A 26,910-nucleotide genomic window follows, 5' to 3' on the forward strand; every position below is an offset into this window, starting at 1 on the left:
ACGGACACGCATATTCAAAATGGCGTCAGGTGCATTATTTGGCACTACAAATGGTCGTTCCCAAAGCAAGAATTTGGTTGAATTTCGGGCGGGGAAGATGTACATGAAAGGGAAAATGGTTCATCCAGATAAGAGGAAGGGGCAGGTGTACATATATCAGTCTGAAGACTCCTTGATGCACTTCTGCTGGAAAGACCGGACGAACGGAAACGTGGAAGATGTGAGACTGCATTGTCATTGGGGAGGAGGGGTGGGGGAGTCCTACAACGTATAACATAGAGAACCGCTCCGGTGGCCTAGTGATTAGATCGTCCGCCTCGGATGCGGGAGGTCGTGGGTTCTATCCCTGGCCGAGTCATACCAAAGACTTACAAAAACGGTACTAACAGCTGCCTCGCTTGGTGCTCAGCATTAAGAGGTTAGTGTTAGGACTGGTCGGCCCGGTGTCAGGATAATGTGACTGGGTGGGACATCATGCTATATGTCTGCGGCATGATGCCCCAGTGCTAGCATCACTATAAACTGCCACATTGCAGACATCGTAGCGATATGACTGAAAAATTGTTAAAGCTACGTTAAAAATCCAAATCACAACACACACACACATATAACATAGAGTCTGTTATTTATGTTTTTGAGTTTAGGTCTTACTGCCTAAATAACGGTGCAGTGTATCGTGTTTCGATGTCGACTAACTTCAGAACGAGAAGTCAGGTTTTCAGAAATAACTCGCACTTGGCAGCTAATCCTGCAACGTAAGACACATGACATCACCCTATATTTTGTTTAGGGGGTGATGCAAGTACAAAGCACTGAGTGGAATACTGCCTCTGTACCTGAAAGCCAGGTGAAGTACATAATATTGTGTCGATCGTTGAGAGAGCAACATTCCATTTGACTTGTTGCACTTGTTTATTAAGTGGGTGGAATCATGACCATGTTGACTGGTAGCATGGGAAAATGGTCTGACATTATCAGCATTAATTATTAAATAGGTCGTGAGAGAAGTGTCTTTTATAGTATGTATATGATTGATAGGTACATTGTAAACAAATAAAATGAAACTATGACAGTGTCAGATGTAACTAATTCCATATTTGTGTCAACGTTGGCCCTGGAATGAGTGTTATCTGTTCAACAAACATTCTTGGCTTTCATTACTTGTTAATTAATAGGACATCTACATTAGACATTTTTGTGACAGCAGAGGAAATGGGAAATATTGACTACTCTGAGGAAATGGGAAAGATTGACTACTCTGATATTGACTTCTTATATCATATGAAGCAGAATACATCCATTTGAATCTGTATGCGTGGGTTCGAGTCTCGGATTTGGCCAAAGTTGGTATGTGAGAAAGCTTGCCAGTAGCTTCTCAATGGTCAGTGGTTCTTTCCGGGGATTTCCCAGGTTCTTCCTCCACCATTAATACTGACCACCATGTATAGCCTGTCATGTGCTGAAAAATGGTGTTAAACCCTACAACAACAACATCCAATTGAAAACTTTTCCATCTGGAAATGGTATTACAAAACAGGAAGAATATACATTTTTGTCTGAAATAATTTTTTCATTTATATGATTTTATTGAAATAGCTTGCACACTTCTTTATAAATATGCATTATTTTTTAGTTGTAATATTTTATAGTCAGTTTGTTAAATATATTTGAAATTGCTTTTATATATTAGGTCCAGGAAAATGTGTTTCTTCTTGTGCTGGTTTAAAATTAGGGTAGGTAGGTATTTTCTGTTGTTGTTACTATATGTATTACAGTGATTAGCATATATAATGTACTATGCATTTCAAGTACTTGGCAGAACGAGCTAGCTAGACACAAATCACATTTGGAAATTTTTAAGAAAAAGTTTCAAAAAATATTTTTTCCCACGGGGGAAAAAATGCTATTGTCAGCAATGAAAAACAGTATTGGCTGACTGGAAACACATTTTAATTTTGCCTTACTGATGCAAATAATAATGAGATGCTGTCAATGATTGGATTTCATGCCTTGGCCTAGTTGTCACATTCCAGATACATGTATCTGGAGAGCTTATAAACATTTTTCACTGACGCAGAAACTTATTAGATATTAACTCAACACACTTTATAGTGATCTAAATAGATTTGGACAATAATTAAAGGATTTCATTAAGGGTACAAACCATGCAGGTCAAGCATATATATCAATTTGTGCTTTGCATAGAGTAGTCTCACATTTACAGTAAATACTGTTTTTCAATTTGGATTGGATGGAAAAGAAAATTTCACTTATTAATGAAAACTTGTGCATAATTTTTACAACCCCAGCATATTTTGCCTATGACATACAATGTGAAGATATATCAAAGCAAACTGTTTTTAAAATGAATTAAAATGGTGGCATTGTAGAACTGACAGAGATGATGTCATAACACTATTGCAGTGAAAGATCAGAAATAAAGGGCAAGAGGGAATTACATTCAGAAGTTAAAAATATATCAAAGCATCATTATTTTTTATCAATGGCATTAAGTATTATATCAGTGCATTCTGTTGGAGCAGAAAAGCAGAAACCTTGATTGGTGTTGATAAAATAGGTAAATTTGTCTTTTATTCTAGAATTTTGCCATGAAAGTTGATTGTATATGTGTTTTTCCAAAAATCCCAGCATCTAATCTGATATTTGACCAGGATGTGAAAAGGGCATGGTAATTGTTCTAAGAAAAAGGAACTTGAAACACCTATCTCGCAGTTTTTATAATCGACATGATGGAATGTTGGTGTTTATGTTAGTATTATTGTCATAGTATTATAATTATTTATATTAAAGATATATACCACTCCGGTGGTCTAGTGGTTGGAGCGTTTGTCTCGGAAGTGGGATGTTGTGGGTTCGATCCCCGGCTGAATCATAAGCTGTCTCGCTTGTGGCTCAGCATTAATAGGTTTGTGATAGGACTGGTAGGCCTGGTGTCAGGATAATGTGACTGGGTGGGGGGTGAGACATAATGCTACATGTCTGCGGCATGATGCCCCAGTGCTGGACATTACTATCAATTGCCTCACTGCAGACATCATAGCGATATGACAGGTTTTTTTAAAGCTACGTTAAAAATCCTAATCACACACACAGATATATTTTTATTACAGTAAACAAGTCTTAAAGGACCGCATGTGTTGAGACCATATTTTCAGTTAATCATAGTCAGAAAGGAATCAGGATCCTCATCCATTGACTTGTCGTCAATGACAATATCAGAACTACCTCCAGCCTCTAAAGAGGCTCTTGCATCCAGAGTTCAGCTACCCATGAAATTGTTTTTGTGAAAAAATGAGTTTCAACAGTTGATTCCTTGAACTAACTCAGATAATAATAATAATGAGGACTTTGTATAGCACCCAAACTTTAGAAGGTCTAAGCGCTTTACAACATTAGACCAACACCTATAAGATAAAAAACATATAACGCTATGATTACAAAAACAAGCACCATGAAATTAGAAAACATTAACAAAACAGGCTGAGAATGTTTAAGGTAGAAAACATTAGGTCTTTAAGTTTGTTCTTGCAGTCAGAATAAGTGAGTTTTGAGAGCCCTCTTGAATGTGATCACTGTGTGTATATATTAATTTTTGCGGGTTGCAAATGAACATTATAGATCATTGTTATGACTTTGATATGCATCCTGTTTCTTTATTCTAGTCATTTTTTAGATGCCTATTTATTCTAAGTTTTGAGAGCGTAATATTCATTTTGAAGAGTAGTTTTCTTAGAGATTGTCTTATTTTTATTTTAGATTCTGGTGGCTTTCAGGCATCCAAATGTCACTGCTTGTTAAGTTTGTGAATTGGAAGTATCATGTGTCATCAGAAATAACATAGACAAAATAGAGTTTTCTGCTGGAATTGCAAGCATTTATTTGATGCAGATTGCATTGTGTTGTTTATCTTCTCATCTCACATAGATGATTTTTTAAAATAAATTTAATGCCATTTTTCAGCACATTATAGGTTATACATGGTGGCTAGTATATCTGGTGATGAACCCACCAAAAATCCAGGAAGCACAGATTTGCATGTGGGCATCAAAGTCAGTTCCCCATCATTTTTGGTCACTTGTTTTCTATTATTTCTTGTAATATTGTGCATTATACAATTTGTAGACTAAATTGACTCGTTATATTTAAAAATGCGATTGGCTTCTTATTTTTTAGCCTCAGTCTGCAGTGAAATTTTAGATGGCCAGCTAGCTGGCTGCAATTTCTCTGCATTCTCCTAACGTGAAATCAATAAAACTGACCGCAGATATGATGACTTGTGAATAAAATATCAAGACAACTGAGATGTAGTCAAACATAAACTTCTCACAATGAAATGGGTTACTTAGTGGCAGAAGATACAAACATTGCACTCTCTAGAAGTTGCTTAAATGCTGAAACTTAACAGAGACTGATTGCAATATTCGAGGGTTGTAATATTGTAGACTATGGCCATGTTCTAGGCATCAAATAAGAGAATCCTGGTTTTGGTTATTTATTTGGGTTTTCATGGGAAAGAGACTATGCAAATGATACCTCATTCTGTTATGAGGTTGGCCTTTTTGGATCACTTTTAAAATGAAGGACACCTATTGCCCACCTTTTTGTCAAACCTATCCGAATCCCCACTACCAAGGATTAATTCTTCAAGGGTCAATATAGGAAATGTTTTTTCAAGGAATAATATAAAGAAACTGTCATTTCCATGAAAAACAGTATATAAATATGTTTTGATTTAATTTTCTCATAGAGCTAAAATATTGCTGTAAAGTTTCTTGTTTTCTTTTCACACAGTAGTCACAGTTTGCATTTGTTTTTTGTTGGAAAAATCTTTTCAGCTATAAATAATGGAATGATCCATATAATTTCATTTACATGTTTTCAGAACAGATTGATTTTGAAGATAAAAATTATTCCTTTTCTTGGATAGGCAGATAAAGTTCTTAAGCAGCACACACTTAAGATTTTTTTTTGTATACTATGTAAATACAAGAGTAACTCGTGGATGAGATGAGATGAAAATGCCAACATCTACAACAGCAGTAAGAATTCTATTGTTGCTGCAAGTACCATATTACTACAACAATAAAAGATTTTAATAATGCATATGGAATGTTGCGTGATCTACCACCCAGGGCATCACAGATATGCACTGGATGAAAGCCTCTTTTGCTTACCCTGTACAACTGCCCTATTTCCACCCCACCTTACCCATTGCTACATAGTTTCTGTCAGTGCTGAACCATTCCATTAATGATTACTGGCAATTTCACTATTTCAGATCATTATATTTCTTCATGGGAGAAACCCACTATCGGAATGAAGAAACGGTGTCATTTGAGTCAGAGGGCTTGGATTTGGGTGACATTGTTTAACAGCAGTTTTAAAAGATAATTGGAAAGAAAAAAGCATTCGTACCCTGGTGGATAGCATATTGTCAGGATCAAAATAATTGTGAGCTAAAATTATTGCACATTGAGACTTTGATCATAAATGGACCATGGCAGCACACTCACCAAATGAAACTAGATTTTAATTATAGTGGGGGGAGTGTTTGGTTTTTGTTATTGGGTAGTGTATATAATATTTAAAAGTCAATTTTTGCTCATTTTGTTTTGCAGGATTTGATTATTTTCCCAGATGATGTGGAGTTCAAGCATGTTCCCCAGTGCACCACAGGAAGAGTTTTTGTTCTGAAGTTCAAGTCCTCAACCAGAAAGTTCTTCTTCTGGATGCAGGTGAAGTTTTGTTTAGCAGTGCGATACAGTCATAATTATGACCCATCTGTAAGAGAGTCTGCACTTAACTGATTGATCATTTACTTGATTGTGTTCTTTAAAAATCTGTTTTTAAGGAAACTTAAATGTTCAATACAGATGTTTTTGTTTGAACTTGGCTTTGACTCCTCCAAACCCCCAAAACCAGAATTAATTTTCCTAACACGATTCTGTTGCACAGTCAACAAGCTATTGCATTACAACTTTGTACCCTCACTAAAGTTGGGACAAATACTACCTCTCCATGTTTTACTTTGTAAAACATCAGAAAAGCACTGTCTCATCCTGATTAAAGTTTTTCAGATTGGGGCAATTACTGCCTCAACCTATTTTACCCCTCTCCCCCCCCCCTTCTAAACTTGGGACAAGCACTACCTCTCTGAGATACTTGTGTGGAGATGGCGTATTAGGAAAACCTGTAACTTTGCATAGATTAATGGGTTGTGATAGTCTCAGAAATGAACGGTGATCTTGCAGAAGTGAAAATGAAATTGTTACACTGACAGTCCGGTAATTATCAATGGCTAATGAAAGTTAAATTTTAAAATTTTTGAAAGGTATTAGTGCAGACTTTGCTTGTTAAAGATTTATGCATGTTTTCAATCCTTTGCATCGGGTGAGTCCAAAAGGTAAAAAAGGTACATGTATATCAAATACCTGTTTATTTTCAACATGATTGGCAATAATGGAAAACACTTTATTTTATTGGTAAATAAGATAAACCCATCTTGATATTTACTGCATTTCTTTTCTTTTTTTTTTCATGAGTAAGCAAAACGTCAAAAAATAGTAATAGTAATTATTCCATCATATGAAAAGAGACCATTGTATGTAAGTGTTTACTCTCATTTTGTCTCCATTTCTTTTACTGATATCATCCCAGAATTATGTTACATTGAAGCTTATTCTCTATTTAAACTCTTTTTTTTAAAAGCTTACCACAATTTGTAATTATTTGATATCTTTAAATATCTTGGATTCATATATAGGAACTTGTACTAAAAGCAGTGCATGTAATGATACTTCAGGTTTTTAAAGGGTTTTATCAGTATTTTCTGTACCTCTGTTCCTGAATAAATTAGAATGGATTTTTGTAGCCTGCCTAATGATGGACATCATTTGGTACATAGACCACTTTTAATTTATCCTATAGCCTGCTTAAAAATGGACATCCATTGGTACATAGACCACTATAATTTATCCTATAGCCTGCTTAATGATGGACATCCATTGGTACATAGACCACTATAATTTATCCTGTAGCCTGCTTAATGATGGACATCAATTGGTACATAGACCACTATAATTTATCATACAGCCTGCTTAATGATGGACATCCATTGGTACATAGACCACTATAATTTATCATACAGCCTGCTTAATGATGGACATCCATTGGTACATAGACCACTATAATTTATCCTGTAGCCTGCTTAATGATGGACATCCATTGGTACATAGACCACTATAATTTATCCTGTAGCCTGCTTAATGATGGACATCCATTGGTACATAGACCACTATAATTTATCCTGTAGCCTGCTTAATGATGGACATCCATTGGTACATAGACCACTATAATTTGTCTAGTTGGTCTTGCATGAAAATGTTGTTGATCTGACATCCAGTCTGAAAATATGATCAGTAAGCCTTACGAAAGGATGGTGATATCAGCATGGTTTTTGCTTGCAGTCCTTATATAATGTCTAGTTGGTGCCATTGAAAATGGTCCAGTTTGATATCATATATGGCTGCCAAGGTGACTATCATGAAATCTTTTGTTGCAACTCGTACAAAATGGACATTTCACCAAAAGACCTCTAATTGATCTTAAATAAAAACATTGCCATTCTGGTATCAAATAAAACCATTATGAAACTTTTTTCTTGTGGCCCCAAGTTGGTTGAAAATAAGAATGTTCACTTCATCTCCAGTATGGCCATTTTGTGGTGGCTCTCCATAAGTCTTGCTAGCCCTACATCGTTCCAAGTGGATGGCCATACTGTCATAGGCTTTTCACTAAAAGACTATATATAATGTAGTTGCTTCTATGTGGTGCTGATCAGATAACAATTTCATGATCATCTGTACAATCTTTTTAAGACAATTTCCCCTGACTTGATAGTCATATTGATTTTGTGTTTTTATCAACATACTTATGACATGACCTTTATTCTGAATGAAAATGATGTTTTGGGTTTAGCACAGGTTTTTTTCAATGCATGTATGGCTATAACAGGTGAAGGAAGAACAGTGGAAATTCCCAAGAACAACAACAAAACATAGGAATCTACTGGCAAGCTTTCTCACATGCATTAGCAGACCACAAGTCTTGAAGCCACACAGAGAGGGGTGAAATGGCAGTAATCGGTAAAGGCATGTGTTTTAGACCACTGGGCTTGCCAGAGCTCCCAGAAAATATTGCTGATGAGACCAGTAGTTTGGCTGCTAGTGTAGTGATATTAAAAATCTTGTTTTACATGTAGCTACTTCTTCTGAACAGAATGATCTTTAGACAGTGGGTTGTCACTGAGAAACATAGTATGATATCTAGTTCTTTTATCATTGCCCCTCTTGAATAGAAAGTCATATTGACATGTTCTCATGAAATGACTCACTATCTGTAATTGTTCCAAGTTGACAATAATGGCAATATGATCTCCCAAAATTTAATAAATCTTGTACTTCTCAAAAATAGATTGACATGTAGCTAACTGACATGTAAACATTGTGCATCATCAAAAGTGAAGAGATAATGTTCAGAGTTTTTTGCAAGTTAATGCTTTGATCTCAGATGTATTGTAAATATATGTAACACTGTCGTCCACAGACCTGATCTCAACTTTATTTAGGTGCATATGGATATCCACAGGGCAGTTCGATAATTTTGGTGTAGTGCAAGTGATTGCAATAAGTTTACAGTTAGTGCAAGGTTAAATGGACTGAACTACAGATACAGTAAAATGACTTCTTGTTTTCCTATAAGTATGCAAAAAAGATATCTCAACATATATGCTTGCTTACAAGTCAAGTAAAACTGCAAACTGTCATTGCTTAATGTGACAGTAGACAGCTGTCTCTGTTGTCTGTTCCACTGATGACTCCTTACAAGCTGCATAGACCCAAATATGCTTGTGCATAATGAGATGGCTGATCTTGTTCAGTGTAGTTTGCGTTGACCTTAACTTAAAAGAGAGTGAATGTTAATTCTTTATTTCTTCTTACAGGAGCCAAAGACAGATAAAGATGATGAACACTGTAAGAAAGTGAATGACTTCCTGAATAACCCACCAACCCCAGGTTCAAGTCGGGGTGGACACTCCCTCCCATCTGATCTCGCAAATCTGGGTTAGAAATTTATTTGCATCTCATACTGTTTCTTTTTCAAAATTAGTTTTGAACAAAATTCTTTGTAGAGTCAATAACTAGCACATGTTCAGTGCATGTATAATTATGCTGTATGTAAATATGGCCATATTATACTGATACATGCAATAAAGCAGAGGTTCCGTTGCACCCGTTTATGACAGATTTTAACAACAATCTTTCTCTCTTGACAATAAAAATGTAAAGCACCCCTTTGTCTGAATCATAGACACTAATTCATGCTTTCATTTCTGTTTGTTCAGTCGCTGATTGCATATATCACCATAAAAAAAGAGGCATTCCAAATTTGTTGGTACATTCAGTCGCTGATTGCATGTATCACCATAAAAAAAGAGGCATTCCAAACTTCTTCTTGTTGTTGTGGGGTTTGACGCCATTTTTTAGCACACAATAGGCTATACATGGCGGCCAGTATTATTGGTGGAGGAAGAACCCGGGTAAACCTCGGAAAGAACCACCGACCCACGAGAAGCTACTGGCAAGCTTTCTCACATACATTGACTGAATCCGAGACTCGAACCACCGCAGACAGAGGTGAGATGGCAGTGATCCATAATGAAAAGCGCTTTAGACCACTCGGTCACTAGGGGCCCCAAACTTGTTGGTACATTCATTTGCTGATTGCATATATCACCATAAAAAAAGAGGCATTCCAAACTTGTTGGTACGTTAGTCGCTGATTGGATATATCACCGTAAAAAGAGGCATTCCAAAATTGTTGGTACATTCAGTCACTAATTGCATATATCACCATAAAAAAGAGGCATTCCAAACTTGTTGGTACATTGAGTCACTGATTGCATATATCACCATAAAAAAAGAGGCATTCCAAACTTGTTCAAGTACTTTACAGATCATTTAATAGCCACTTTTGTGCAAATTTTCTCTGTTGCTTTGTATCTATTTCTATTTTGCTTTGGTGTCATTATGTTTGGTGTGACATGCAGTGAATATGTTACAGTCCTGATCAGTGGTTAGTGTGTTACTCTGGACTTGAACAAACAATAACCTTCAATCAGAATTTAATGTATCATATTTCACTGTGTGACGCACCGGATGTGTAGCCATCATATTCAAAATAAGGGGACAAAATGTGAAGCAAGAGCAAAACATTGCATAATAGTGGTTATAAAATGATTATTAAAAAAAGTACTTAAATCACATGTAGGGAACAAATCTTTATTTTATTTTATCAGTGGCTAAGCATACAGATGAGACAATACTCATGATGGAATTTGGGAGTGGGTGGGTGGGCAGACTTAAGATCATGCAAGTTACCCTGTGTTTGATAATTTAGTAGAAAGTGAATGGGTGTTGTCAGTCACATGAATAAATGCATATGCCTGCTAAGAGCTGTTCCATTTAAACATACATGGGACCCAGGGAAGGCACTGTTTCATTTAAACATACATGGGACCCAGGGAAGGCACCGTTTCGTTTAAACATACATGGGACCCAGGGAAGGTACTTTTAAAGTGGGGTACTCATCCATAGATGCAATTTAGAATTTTCTTATGATTTTAATAAGAACTTGATGATATCAAAGTACCCTGGCAAATATTTTTAAAATACTGCCTTCCCAGGGTACAATGCATGTTTAAATGGAACAGCCCTAAGGCTGTCTAAGATGAATTCACATTTTAAAGAATAAAAGGCAAACGACAAAAATAATTTTTCATGACTGTTGTAGATTAAAGAAATTTGTTTAATGTAAGTATTGTTTTGCATCGATTCTTTACCTCTTGTATCAATATGAAAAATATATATACATCAAGAATAAGTGGCAAATGCCTAATAATTATTCATGACTGTTGTAGATTAAAGTAATTTGTTTAATGTAAGTATTGTTTTGCATTGATTCTTTACCTCTTGTATCAATATGAAAAATATAAATGCATAAAAATATAGATTAATTGTTTCACCCCTGCCTGCAATGCAGATGCTAACGTTATTATAGTTTTTTCATAGCTATTTCTTTTCTGTCATTTACAGCAGGAGACACGGATATTCAGAACATACTGAGTGGAATGAGCCAGCAACAGATGATGCAGTTGCTTGGTATGTTAAACAACAATGACCTGGCATGTTTTCTAACTGTAGTAGTCTCTCAATACAGCAGTCCATAAGAGATATTGTAAAAAATACTCCCATATTGGGAGACATAATAAAGAATAGGGTATTATAGTGGGGTAGTCTTGTGATGAAACATTAGAATAATAATAACACAGGCTGTGGCAGTTGAGTCTGCCTTGTACAAAGAAACCAGTATATAAAACAATGGTCTGTGTAGCGCAAAGTGCCGTTGTATTACATACAGTATCGACACAAGTCGATTAACTGCTGAAAATATTGCATGTGTAACCTGTTGGCTACACAAGAGTGTGGGAAATGTGAAAGAAAAAAATGATGGTGACTGAAAAACAACAAATCACATGTCCTGACTCAGAATTCCAAAAATACTGGACTCTGTATCCAAAATTGTTTCTTTTTTAATATTATATTTTACAAAACATTGTGATTACTACAATTCAGATATGAAAAGATAAAAATAAAATCATATTAAACCGAGTTTGAGTCTTTATTGGATCTATATAAAAAAAATCATGTTGAGCAATGTTTTCCTCCAGGTCCTGAGGTCAGTCATTGTCTAAATGCTCAAGCAATGTTCTTATTACTCAGTGGATCAATAGTGTTTATGTTCATTTGCATGTGAAACCTGTCTTGATTCATACTTTCAGTTCTACTTTGTTGTTCTTATTTGACACTTGATATATTTAACCAGTGTTTCATTACGCTAGTGTAAGCACGAGCATCGGAAAGCTGAATTATTTTTACTAAACTATAACTTTAAACAGCTTGAACAATGCTATAGCTATTAAACAGTCCCCCAAAAATATTTGCTTAAGTGGTTTTGCAGAATCTCAACTCTGCCAAAGAATGGTGAGTTTTTATTTAACGACTCAGAAGCTAACACAATCACATTTGATCCCTTTGTTACTTATAGTATCTCTACAGATATCTGGCATTTGACCTAAACTCTCAAGATTACAGCAATAAAGTAATCGGTTAACAGCGTGTGTATACATGCAAACCTCAGTTGCATTACATTACCATGCATCGTTGCAACAATTGCTGATACAGTTCCAGTACCCACTAGACTGGTTTCTGGCACATAAGTATGCACAATGACATTTTAGAATTACATGTATGTTACAGGCCATGTGAGCATAAGTTATAGCAACCCAGGCAGTTGGTTTTCCCATTCATAAATTATGTACTTTGCTTTGAAAACAAAATTCAGAGCTTTTGATAGAAGAATGATAAGTAGATGATAATGTGCATACATGGGGATAAATATTAATAATTTACTAGTCTTTCAGTGTGATCCATCCTGATAATAAATCTTTGCATCTCATCTGTGCATCAACATTTTCTCAGCAAATTATATTTTTTTCTCAACAATTCAGATTGGTACCTTACTTGGAATACAGTAGGGGCCCTATCTGAAATTAGAGAGGCTCCGGGTCTTGAGCTATCAATTGTTTGAGCACTTGTGGGTGGGTATACAAAACTCTTGACTTCATTGATGCAGTTACCAACTTAAAAACATATGCATGATAAATGAAAAATACTTCAGACACTGGTTAATATTTAATTTTTGTGTATAGAGTACCATGCATTGGTATATGTATTAGAAAATTAGCAATTTAATTGTGTAAATAGCTCCAATATATGTTTGTTCTCTAACTGAATAGTGTCAATAGATGAAGTACATGTTTTTTCTTATGCTGAATAGTGTCGATAACTGAAATGCATGTTTATTCTCTAACTGAATAGTGTCAATAGCTCTAGTACATGTTTTTTCTTATGCTGAATAGTGTCAACAGGTGAAGTACATGTTTTTTCTTATGCTGAATAGTGTTGATAACTGAAATGCATGTTTATTCTCTAACTGAATAGTGTCAATAGATGAAGTACATGTTTTTTCTTATGCTGAATAGTGTCGATAACTGAATAGTGTCAATAGGTGAAGTACATGTTTTTTCTTATGCTGAATAGTGTCGATAACTGAAATGCATGTTCTCCGACTGAATAGTGTCAATAGATGAAGTACGTTTTTTCTTATGCTGAATAGTGTTGATAACTGAATAGTGTCAGTAGGTGAAGTACATGTTTTTTCTTATGCTGAATAGTGTCAATAACTGAAATGCATGTTTATTCTCTAACTGAATAGTGTCAATAGGTGAAGTACATGTTTTTCTTATGCTGAATAGTGTCGATAACTGAAATGCATGTTTATTCTCTAACTGAATAGTGTCAATAGCTCTAGTACATGTTTTTTTCTTTAACTGAATAGTGTAAATAGTTCAGGTACATGTGTTTTCTCTAATTGTATTTTAATGACAAACTCTGCAAACAATTGGGGTTATATTTATGCAAATTTTCACAGGTAGTGGCTCATACAGGAGATTAAAACAAGGTAGAGTTTCTTTATAACATTTAAAGATGAGTTTACAAATATGCTTGCATTTGTATCAATTGACTGAAATAAACAGGACAAAACGAGGTAAGTCATGTCTGTTATCATTCATTAATACACCATTAATGCAGTTACTCTGCATTGTGACTTAAGGGTAGCCTGATGATATAAATTTGTGTGGGTTGGCTTTTTCATTTGTATGTTTTCCAACAGAATTACATTTTTTATAATATATTTTAAGACAGCAAATGACCAAGAGGAATTTAGGAAATATAGTATTAGGGCTGTCCCATTTAAATATACATGGCACACAGGGAAAGCAGCTTTTAAAAAATATATGCCAGGTTACTTTCATTTCAGTGTTCACATTAAAATTATAAGAATATACTAAATTGCATATATGGGTGAGTATCCCACATTGAAAGGGCCTTCCCTGGGTCCCTCCCAGGTATATGTTAATGGAACAGCCCTTACAGTGAAACCTGTATATACTGGACATTCAGTGTTATTCTTTGTTAGACATGTGCTTTCTATATGTAGAAGTATCTTTTTTTTTCTCATGTATTCATTCTCTAATAAAATGTCAATAAATAATGGAACTACTGTGTATTATTTTCATTGTCTTGTTTTCAGGTGGTATGGGACTTGGTGGACCAGGAGGAGGTCTGTCTGCACTGATGGGGAGACCAAGTAGTGCACAGTCAACTGTCTCAGAGCCGTGAGTACTGGTATAGCTCTTTTAAAAAAAACATTAGGTGTGTGTGTCCTTCAACACGAATGCCACTGCACCTGACCCATGAACTGAAAGCAAAACTTTTATTGATTGATGGATGGATGAATGAACAAGTTTGACACTATTATAATCCTTTCAGGTTTTAGGAAGGGGTATGAAAATTCTATGAGATTCATGACCCTAATTTTAGGACAGACTTGAATTCAGGACCAATAGTAGGACATGACACAAATATATATGTATTTGCTCTAATAAATTTAGGTCTGCTAGTCATATATCAGAAGAGCGTATGGGATGGTCGATTGTCCCTCTGTCATCCATCCATCCATTAGCACAAGTTTGTTGTCGCTACTCCTGAACTCTGTGGAGGATTGACATGAAACTTTGCAGACACATTCATCCCATGGTCTGGTTGGACCTAAATGAAAATAATGCTGCTCAGACAGCCAATATGGCCACCAAAGTGACCATCTTGAAATTCTTTTTATTGTTACTCAATGAAAAATAAGTAGCTGACTTCTTACGATGCCCATGTGTGCAATTGCGTGAATAGCACAAACTTTGTATTAATTCACGAACTTGGAGACCAGAGTTGCATAAGAACTCACTCAAACTATCTTAAAGTCACACTTATGAAAATGTTCTTTGCACAGTATACAATTTTTCTTCAGTGGTTCACTCTTAAAGTGTTTCTCACTGCATAAAGTACCATTATGCTTGTCATGACATGTCCTTTTCATAACTGTTTGCAAATCTGGGTTCTTTGGCTTGACATGAATGGTTGTTAACCTAAATTTTGATTGGCACATTGGGCCCAGGAACAAGCATTCTATCAAAGTTTGAACCTTGGATCAAGGAAGTTTTACAAATAAACGTTTATAAAATGGGCTATCCAGAAAAAACCAGATGGCTGATTCCCAGTGTGGTCCATCTTTAGATGCCAATTTCATTGGCAAATACTGGCTGATGATGGTGATAAAGGCAATTTATTTTTAAAGCTATGAAGTGTTTAGATTATTGGAGCTGCAAAAGTGTTAATGATGATACCAGTTGGCGATTATGAACCTGAAAATGTTGTTAAATACGAGCATGATGTGCAACCTTTTTGGACAATTCCAGGTAACCCCGCCATTTCAGATGTAGCAATGGCAAATATTCCATATTTGTTGTGGCAAATATTCCAGTTTTGAGGCCTTCTGTTAATTTGATATTGACATTGTTTCCTTATAGGCATTCTCTTCATTTGAGGTCAACATTGTTTCCATGTAGACCTTATTTTAATTTGATGTTGACACAGTCTCCATATGGGCCTTCTGTTAATTTGATGTGGATATCGTTTCCATATAGGCCTTCTATCAAGTTTTGATGTTGACTGTTTCTGTATATAACTTGATTTTTGATATTGTCATTGTTTGCATATTGGTCTTCTTTTAATGTTGATGTTGACATTGTTTCCATATAGGCCTTACATTAATTTGATGCTGACATTGTTTCCATATAGGCTTTACATTAATTTGATGCTCACATTGTTTCCATATAAGCCTCCTATTTATTTGATGTTGACATTGTTGCCATATAAGCCTGCAATTAAAATTTGATGTTGACATTGTTTCCATATTGGCCTGCTGTTAACTTTGATGTTGGCATTGTTTCCATATAAGCCATTTATTAATTTAATGTTGACATTGTTCCATATGGGCCTGCTATAAATTTGATGTTGACATTGTTTCCATATAGACCTTTGAGAGTGCAGTCATCACCTGTGACCAGGACTAGTGTGCAAGAGACAACTCCATTTCAGCGTCCTGTCACTGCGGCAGCGCTGCCCTCTCAGAACAACACATCGACGACAAGTGGTGGAGGAACGACATCATCAGGTGCCAGTAACAGTCAGCGCCAGCAGATCCAATTGAGTGACCTGCAGAATATTCTCTCCAGCATGAAAGGTATGGTTATAAGTAATCACTGTATCCAGACCAAAAATGCATTGAGCTTTTATAGTAGAAAGACATGATCTAATATTTTGAATACATTTTTAACCACTTAGGTTCAGATCTGCAAAGTTTAACATTCTGTATGTTTTTATTTGTTTAAGTGAAAAGATTGCTAAAGGCTGTTCCATTTAAGCATAGAGGGAAGGCAGTTTTTTGAAAATATATGCCTGGGTACTTTAATTTCATAGAGTTCATATTAAAATGAGAAGAAAATTCTAAATTGCATCTATGGGTGAGTAGCCTACATTAAAATGCCTTCTGTGTGTCCCAGTTAGTGAGAATTTTTTTGAGATTTTTGGAATATGGAATCTTCTTTTTGCTGATTTTCCAGTGTTGTTCCAAAACCTTAGGTCAAGGAGGGTGACATCACTTGTACCTCAATTTGTATATAAACAGATGTAGCAAGGACACATAGTTTGTAACCAACTTTATGAATGACTTTATATCAGAGGTGGGCAAACTTTCCAGTGCAAGTGCCGCATACACAAATTTACATCTTGTCACGGGTCGTATAGTTCATTAATTAAAGTAATTAATATTTGAAATAGCAAAAACAAAAGGTTTTTCTAAATAACATTTAATTAATTTTCAGTTGTTAATATGTTGTTAATATTTGAAAACTTAAACTTCAAAAGAAGCACATTTATTTGATAAACAGAGTCAATTTGCCCACCCCTGCTTTATATGATAGCTCATAAATTCTCCAGTGGTTATGCTAATAACATTTATGAAATTCAGGAGAGTAGAATTTGCTAAAATTCCCTTACAGTATTTCACAAAATTATTTATGTTCTTGATAGTAAAGCAAGATAAGCCCCCCCCCCCCCCCCGGCCCTTTCTAAACTCTTCATCCTTCACACAGCCTGAGTTGAGGCCAGGGTGCAGGAAACAACCCAACCCTAACCCTTTATTGTTGCATAAATTTACAAAAGTCAGTGAAAAACTTGGAATTCTCAGCTACCATTTGATGACAAAAATATGTAACTTAGTCATAACTGAACTTATCATGAGTTAAATTTATCGAGTTCTAATCATAATTTTCAGAGATTGTGGAGCTCTTCAGTCAGTCGAGATATGATTGCTGTATGGATCATTTGGGTTCTTGTCATAAATGTATTTGTATAGTCAGTCAAAGCTCAGGTGGTTGGATTGGTCAGATAGATTGGTTGCCCATATCAGTTGTTTTTCTTGTGTAGAAGGTTCGAAAACCAGTCTGGCATCACATTGTGCTAGCATTTTTCTGTGATATTGGTAAATGTAAGAGAAGTATAATTTGCTAGATCCCCTTTGGATGGGTAATGTTAACCAAAAAAATTTGCTTATCGTCACTAGATTTCCTTTTGATAGGTGAAGTTGATGATAAATCTTTGCTTATTATTTGATAGTGCGTATTGGAAACATGGCATTGAGCATTATCAACTGGAGTAATATTTGCACTGAATTTTACTATCAGACTTTGCTATGTACGTAGAAATCTAGTGAATGTTTGCAATTTTCAGTGCAGAATCCCATACTTTGTGTGTCGTTGACAGTGACTGAATTTAAAGTTCTGTCCATAATACAGTAACAGTAGATGTTTTGGTACCTCATAGACACAAGTGATATGAAGGTATACAGCCATTAAGTGATTTTTGTCGATATTGAAAACAAATTTTTTCTAAAACATTTCATGTGAACAAATGCAGTTAAGAAGAGTCAAAGTTAACATTTTTGTTCTGTTCATTAAAATGAGTTCCATGCCAATTTTTATGAATATCAATAATTATTGTTGTTTCTTTTGACAGTCGTGTGGTTTAGTACATGGTCACATGATTCAGATGTTATTGGAGAGTCTCAAAATAGAAAGAGCATTTGTTATCAAAAAATGATTTTGATTCTTTTCAGTAAGGGTCATAAATTAACTTTGGAAAATCACTTTCTTCCATGAATAAACTGGAAAAGACTTGTAAAGTTTTGTCTTGAAAAGAGTGTGAACCCATTGTGCGTGGTCAGCCTGTCAGTCTTACATTAGTGGATCCTGATCTCTAACTCCTATGGACATTCAGTGTCAGTTTTACATTGATGGATCCTGATCTCTTAACTCATTATGCTTGTCAGTAAAGCCATCAGTTTTATCTCCAAGGATCATGAATTTCATTGTAGCATCCATCCACATGGTATATTAATCTACATCTGTCCTTTTGTTTCAATACCATGTAGTATAGACCGCTCCGGCGGCCTAGTGGTTAGAGCATCCGCCTCGGATGCAGGAGGTCATGGGTTTGATCTCCGGTCGAGTCATACCAAAGACTTTCAAAATGGTACTAACAGCTGCCTTGCTTGGCGCTCAGCATTAAGAGGTTACTATTAGGACTGGTTGGCCTGGTGTCAGGATAATGTGACTGGGTGGGACATCATGCTACATGTCTGCGGCATGATACCCCAGTGCTAGACATCACTATAAACTGTCACACTGCACACATCATAGCAATGTGACTGAAAATTTGTTAAAGCTACATTAAAAATCCAAAGCACACACACACACCATGTATATACATGCCAACTATTACGCTTTTGGCGTAATCATTATGCTTTTTTTCACTAAATTATGCCTTATGCGTAAACGTATAGGAATTACAATTTTTCGGTATATCCACCTTCCAAAAAAAATCAATTGTTTGTTTTCTCGTTTTTATTAACATCCCATTAACCCGACAGACCGTATTTTAGAAAAGACGGCTTCTACATAACTACAATATAAAAGTGCGCTTGTCCGTGCACTTTCCCAACAGTATTATGTTCTGTTTATAGCATCTATCCTATTACCCAGAAACATGCTGGTTCTACTTTCAAACTTTCGACCTCGTATTCTATTTATAGCAGCTGTATGGCTTAGTGAGGAGAGAACCGACTGGTTTTCTAATTTTTAATCTCTACTGGCAGATTCTTTTTTCTAAGTTATATTTAGTATAGAGCCAGTCTTTCGGTATTTGGCGCTAAAAAGTATAATTTATTTTGTCGATGCGTGTATGAGAGCAAAAATATCTCATTTCAAATAATTTCACAGATGGATTAGAAAAAGGCCAAAAACAAGCGAAACATAAAATAACAGAATCCTCCAAAGATGAGGACATGAGGGCAGCATCACGTGATGTCTATTGCAGTCTGTGTGGAAATAATTTTATTATTTGGTGCTAGACGTCTTCAGATGTATTCTAGTCAATGTTTGTGTTAGAGCACATATTTTTTTCAAAGAATTTCACATCTGGATCAGAAAAAATCAAGAAAACAAAAACGAATCATGTGAAGATGTTTTATGATAATGTTAGAGATTATTATGCTACAGCCTGTGATTACATGCTCCAGAAATTCCCCTGTGAAGATGAAGTGCTTTTAAATGCTTCAGTTGCTGATGTAAATGAGAGACAGTCAAAAAGCTTCAAAAGTGTTAGATTCTTTGTCAAGAGATATCCCTTTCTATTACCATTCTTGTCTACCTTGGATCATCTGGAAGGAGAATTCCTGAAGTATAAAGTTGGGATTCTACCTGAAAATATAATTACAATGCAGATACAGTTGATGTGCAGTGGCACCTTATTTCCCAGCTAAACGACACAATCACTGGAAGATATAAATTTCCTCTTCTTTGTCAGGTTATGAAAGGAATATTGGTTCTTTGCCATTCTAATGCTGACTGTGAGAGATTGTTCAGTACTGTTAACAAAAATAAAAGTGAATTCAGATCCAGGCTCAGTAACCCAGTACTTTGTGCTCTTCTGGTGTGCAAAACATTCATGGTTTCAGCTGGTACAAAGTGTTTTAAAACGCAACATGAAAATCTGTTGCTTTCAAAAGCTAAAAGTGCTACATATGAAAACTTGAAGCAGTAAAGGATGTTAAAAGACGAGAGGGGCAAACAAATAATTGTTTATTGAATTTTTAGCATGTCATATGTGGATTCCTCCTTTTCTCCTTGGATTCCTCTTTTTGTCCACTTGGATTACACTTTTTCCTCGTCAGGGGTTGGCATGTATGCATGTAGTATACACCTATCCACACAGTATATTAATCTACATCTGTCCTTTTATTTCAATACCATGTAGGTATACACCCATCCACACAGTATATTAATCTACATCTGTCCTTTTATTTCAATACCCATGTAGGTATACACCCATCCACACAGTATATTAATCTTCACCTGTCCTTTTATTTCAATACCATGTAGTAAACACCTATCCCCATGGTATATTAATTTACATCTGTCCCTTTATTTCAATACCATGTAGTATACACCTATTCACACAGTATATTAATCTACATCTGTCCTTTTATTTCAATACCCATGTAGGTATACACCCATCCACACAGTATATTAATCTACACCTGTCCTTTTATTTCAATACCATGTAGTAAACACCAATCCCCTTTTTTTATTAATTTACATCTGTCCTTTTATTTCAGTACCATGTAGGTATACACCTATCCACACAGTATATTAATTTACATCTGTCCTTTTATTTCAATACCATGTAGTATACACCTATCCACACAGTATATTAATTTACATCTGTCCTTTTATTTCAATACCATGTAGTATACACCTATCCCCATGGTATATTAATTTACATCTGTCCTTTTATTTCAATACCATGTAGTATATACCCATCCACATGGTATATTAATCTACATCTGTCCTTTTATTTCAATACCCATGTAGGTATACGCCTATCCACACAGTATATTAATTTACATCTGTCCTTTCATTTCAATACCATGTAGGTATACATCTATCCACGTAGTATATTATTCTTCACCTTTCTTCTTATTTCAATACCATCATTTCACCTTCCAGAGATTTAGAATATAGCTCAGGAGTGGGCTTGCAATGCAGAACATGACCAGATTTTACTTTAAGGTATAATCTTGACCTATTTACCCCCCCCCCCCCCCCCCGCCAAGTCATTGTCATCTGTTTTGGTTCATATAGATAGTTCAGTTGTAAAGAGCTGAATTTGATAGTATTTCAGGACATCAGTTTCTCTATAATCTTTTTACCATGAAATTGCTTTGTCTTTCCAAAATATATATATCTATAGGGTCTCCAAGTAGTCTAAAGCACTCACTATTACGGATCACTGCCATCTCACCTCTGTGGGTTTGAGTCTTGTGCTCAGTCAATATGGGTATGTAAGAAAGTTTGCCAGTAGTTTCTCTTGGGTCAGTGGTTGTTTTGGGGGTTTTCCCAGGTTCCTCCTCCACCAGTTTTAGTGGCCATCATGTATAGCTTATCTTGTCCTGAAGACTGGTGTTAAACCCAACAACAACAACAACACACACACACACACACACACATCTCCCTTTATATTTGCAGGAACTTAATTATGATTTTTATTTTCTCTCTTTCAGTTCCAACTGGACAATCAAATGAGGGTAAGCATTAAACCTTGTTTGGTTCGCCTTATAGATATATCTATATGAAAAGGGTGATGCAGGTTAGAGTATTTTATTTCATTCCCTACTGAGAATTAAACCCGGGTTGATGGGTTATGGAAATCATCACAAGGCAGGTTTTCAAATCTCAATAGGGAATGCATCAAAAAATTTGTAACTCTCTATTATTATATTTTTTCCCAGTACATAATTTAATCTATATTATCACACAGCCTTGTGTAGGGTCCATAGATAGTGCATTTTGCTGTCTTTCTCCCTTTTCTTTTCACTGTCTGTCTGTCTGTCATTTTCTCTCTCTTAGACTCTATCTCTGTATGTATGTGTGCATATATATATATATATATATATATATATATATATATATATATATATATATATATATATATTATAACATGTAGGTTATGGCAATTATCACAAGGCAAGTGCTTGAATCTTGGTAGGGAATGAATTCAAAATTCTCTAACTTTATGATTTTCTTTTCCCAATAAATAATATCCTTCTATATTATCACACTTGCTCAAGTACGATCCAACGATGGTACTCTCTGCTCTGTCTGATGTAAGTATCTCTCTCTCTCTCTCTCTCTGTGTAGACATGTACATATATATCCTTTTTGGGCAGCAATTACGACAACATCAGTGATAAGTGTCTTGTTTAAATCACTGCGTTAAGCTTGTACAAGACACAGTTGAATACATCACATCAAGGGCAGCAAAGAAAACATTGTACAAAACCATTGTTATTGAACCTTGTCACTTATAATTTATGAGACTGGAATGAAAGTTAAAAATGGAACACAGAAGACTGACTTGAAGTCAGGTTTCCAAACAGGAAATTTCAAATTTCTTGTGCATTTTAATTTGACATTATGCCTTCAGTTATTTAGTTATTGGAGAACATAAGGTTCAAATGGTGTTAATCTCAGAAGCCAGTTAAACTTGAAAAAATATATAATTATTTTGTTACTGTTGAAAAATTCAGAATTGTAATGTATTATAAAGAAGCCTTTATTTTTTACATTTAAAGGCTTGGACTTGGCAAAAGCACTGAAACCAGAGGCAATGATCCCCATTCTTGCTAATCCAGAAGTACAGCAGCGACTGATACAGTATCTACCTGAGGGTGAATCACTCCCTAGAACTGAACAGGAACTTCGCAACACCATATCCTCCCCACAGTTCCAACAGGTAACTTTGAATGATTGGTTGCTTTTATTTCCTCCTTATGGGTGTGGAAGATATCTACAGTCAGATATTAAAAAGTGATAGAAATTCTCATGTTTTTAAAAGGATGAACATAATACAGGATCATAGCAGTATACAATATTAGCAGTAAGAACATTTATCACTGATTGAATACATTCCAAAGTCATTCATTCAGTCAATCGTCATCACTTCTATAACTCTGTCTCTGATTAAGTTGAAGTGTGTTTCTTGAATGAAATGAATGAAAATATACTAATACTGAAGAAAGTATTTAGATGGCTTTATTTCATTCAAAATAGTTATCATCCTTTTAATGGATTTCAGCATTGCCAGTTTCTATCACTGGAGTCAACTGAAATGTAGTACATTGGAACTTGAAAACATATTTTCTTGTGTGAGAATTTGAATTTATTAAAAAGAAGACATCCGATTAAGTAAAGTCGGCCTAAAGCAACATGACTTTAATTTGTGGGGAAGTGTCAATATGTGCTGCCAGGTGTGATATATTCCTGAAAATTTGGTCTCCTGTATGCATCAGTTGACCAGGGAGCATGCTAAACAAGGCCATTATTTAGGCAGCAAGATGCTGCATCCCAAAACACGTATATGAGTGAGACATGTTACATTGTAGGACTAACCATAACCATGCCTTCTGCCCCAAGATCAAGGCAAGGAAAACTTAAATTCTATGATCTGTTTCTTTGCCTGGAGTAGAATGTTTTAACCATTGAAGATATTTTGATGAAATTTCAAGAAGTTGTATTTCATGGCTAGACATTCAAATTTTGGGGCAAACCATACCCATGCGCCTGCCTCAGGGTCAAGGTCACATCAGGGGAAAGTAAAATGTTGTGACCTCTGTTGGTGTAGAGCATAACTTTTACAACACAGGAGTAGTTCTTAAGAAACTTTAACTTTTTAGATGTCATTACAGTATTCACAGATGTAATCATTGATTCAGTGTCACAATTACTACAATGATAATACAAGTCAGTGCCATGCTTGATTTCTCTTAAGAAATGAAATTTTCTTATGCTAGATTGAGAGTTTTAAAAATATTTCTTGAGTTGGAATTATGAACATTCATGATTAAAATGCATTCATAATATCCTACTATTTCCTGAAAATAGGCTTGTTTTGTAAATGAGGAGAAAGTACGATTTACTCAAATTTTACCAATTGCTTGCCTCGTTTTTCTGCAATTAAAGAACTCTCAGGTGTATAGTTTTAAAATTGAAGGAGTTTTTTTTCAGCCTTTGTATTGTGTCTCTGGCTGAAAAAATTATCAGAAATATCATAGGAATGATAATGCAGAGTGACAGTCAGAGGAACATTTGGGGGCATCTTTAATGAAACTGAGAACTTTCCTTTCCCAGGTTATCATATTTTTACCTCTTTAGACATTTGGTGAAATTTTACGCAAGTTCATACTTTATCATATAGTAAGCAAGTCCCTAACTGAAAGTCCAGTTCTTGTGGAGAAATATCCATGATATAATCATTTGTTTTACTGTTGTTCTGTATTTAAAACACAGGTTTCAGTTGCTGAAGACTTAGTGTAACCATACAAGATCAGTGACAGCTTTTGACTTGGAGGGATTTCAACCCCACTGTTCATGGCATTGTGTCCATTATCATTTGCCAAATATAGTTTGTATCACAAGGAACACTAACAAAATTTATGGTCATACAATAATTCATAGCTAGGTGTCAATCCACTGGCATTTCAGTGCATATTTATTCAAAGGGAGGTGATTCAAAACGTTGCTAAATTATTAGACTTGATAATACTTATCTTCCTTGGATATCATTGCACTGTCCTGAACTCTAGTCTGAATGAAAAAATATTTTTCATTTTTAAATCACCACAAACAATGTTTCAGGCTCTAATATAAATTTAGGAAATGTAAAGATTATGTAGAGCAGAATGTTTATGGGACAAGATAAGTAATAGATTGGCATTTATGTTGTTTTCATTTGATCTGATGTAAATTAGTATCACTTCCATGCAACAAGCCATCAGTATTCCCAGTACTTTGATCTTTTTAAATTTGCAGGCTCTGAGTTCCTTCAGCGCAGCTTTACAATCAGGACAGTTGGGTCCACTGATGACACAGTTTGGACTTGGGGAGGATGTGGCCAATGCTGCAGCACAGGGAGGTGAGTTTAAAGGGATGATGCACCAAGCTTTTTACAAATGTGGATGCATTTATGCATGAAGTTTTGTTACTGAAAGGATTCATATGACTTCTCCTCAAATGAGAACAAATTTGGACAAAAAGCATCAGGCTTCAAGGCCTTTCAGTGTGTACAAATAATGCAGAGTCATCACTAAAAATAAGTCAGTCTTGCTAAGATTTATGAAAAAAGTAACATAATTTGCCAAAATTCTACAGAATAACATTTCTGCATAAAGATCTTGGAAGTTTACACATTTGATATTTATCTATCATCTGAAAGAAAACCCAGGTGAGCTATCTCAGGCACACTTGGGACTTTTTCTTTGTTGTGTAATTTCTTTGTTACTGTTCGTATAAGTCATGAACTTTTGTGATTTGATTATCCAAGATTTCTACATCATCATAAAGAAAAAAGTGTGCTGTGACCTATACTTCACACATCACTGACTTTGTTTACTCTTATAGGTACATGTTCACTTATTATTTCCGTTGAAACCACATGGAGACCTAAATATACATTGTGTGCCTAATATAATGGATTCATGCTACCATTACTCTGTAACTCTTAGGGATGGAGGAATTATGAATACCTGCTTGATCCAGTCTTTCATTTGTTCATGTACTGTTGAGAAGACATTGAGAAAGTTGCTCAAACATATTATGTAAAAATAAATTTAAATAGAATTTTAAGTTTTTTAGGTATCATGTGGGATATCCTGTGATAATTTAGGTATCATGTAGGAAATCCTGAGATAAGTTAGATATTATTCTAGGATAGCATGTGATAAGTTAGATATTCTAGGATAGCATGTCATAAGTTAGATATTATTCTAGGATAGCATGTGATAAGTTAGATATCATATGCAAGATAACCTGAGTTAAACTAAGTTATCATATTTAGGATATCCTGGAATAAGTTAGATATTATTCTAGGATACCATATGATAAATTAGATATCACATGTATTATATTCTGGAATAAATTAGATATTATATCTAGGATATTGTAGGATAAATTAGATATAATATAAATGGGATAAATTAGATATTGTATCCAGGATATTATGGGATCAGCTAAATTTTTCTCACCAGCATGGGCTTTATGAAACATGGATATCAAGTTTTATGACAATGGCATAGGCATTGTCAGTATCAACAGTGTTAGCCTCATCATGTTGGATACAAGGGGGATTATTGAATATGTGGTTGCAAATGAGAGTTTACATTCAGCAGAAGATTTAGGTTATTTTTATTCTTCCAGATTTAGATGCATTTGTTAAAGCCATGCAGGCTGCCCAGAAAAAGAAAGATGAGGAAAAAGGTGAAGATAAAGAAATCAAAACGTCGAAACCAGAGGAAAAAGATGATGGGGATGAAGAAGAAGAAATGGAACAGTGAAATGTCTTGCATTTGAAAAGAAATTGAATACCATTAAATGATAAAGCACTGATAGAATTTGCATTTAGCTGAGAAGGATTTGTATAAATGTAGAATTTTCACGGAATTTACCTTGTGTTTGTAGTTTTGTATTATGAAGAAAAGAACATTGACCTTTGAGAATGATTTTTCTGTTTGATTTTTTTGGCGTATATGATACTTAATATAAATGAAGAGAAAAAGAAACTGCAAGTTAAGGCCTGTTAGACCTTACTATTCTACCTTGTACTATTTTCATTTGTTGAATAATAAATTTTGAATGGTTCA

General features: G+C 35.1%; 1 protein-coding gene across 1 annotated transcript; it reads left to right on the forward strand.

Moving 5' to 3' along the window:
• LOC149784738 (proteasomal ubiquitin receptor ADRM1-B-like) lies at positions 1–26,910 on the forward strand. Its single transcript, XM_089932767.1, has 10 exons — positions 1–220; positions 5,640–5,756; positions 9,023–9,143; positions 11,175–11,240; positions 14,296–14,380; positions 16,133–16,341; positions 21,778–21,801; positions 22,849–23,009; positions 25,085–25,187; positions 26,468–26,910. Exons 1-10 carry the CDS (start codon positions 20–22, stop codon positions 26,602–26,604), a joined length of 1,224 nt encoding a protein of 407 aa, XP_089788893.1. The 5' UTR covers positions 1–19; the 3' UTR covers positions 26,605–26,910.

This window comes from Sinohyriopsis cumingii, chromosome 14 (assembly GCF_028554795.1).
Source record: "Sinohyriopsis cumingii isolate HCF-2022 chromosome 14, ASM2855479v2, whole genome shotgun sequence".
In the NCBI taxonomy this organism is placed as follows: domain Eukaryota; kingdom Metazoa; phylum Mollusca; class Bivalvia; order Unionida; family Unionidae; genus Sinohyriopsis; species Sinohyriopsis cumingii.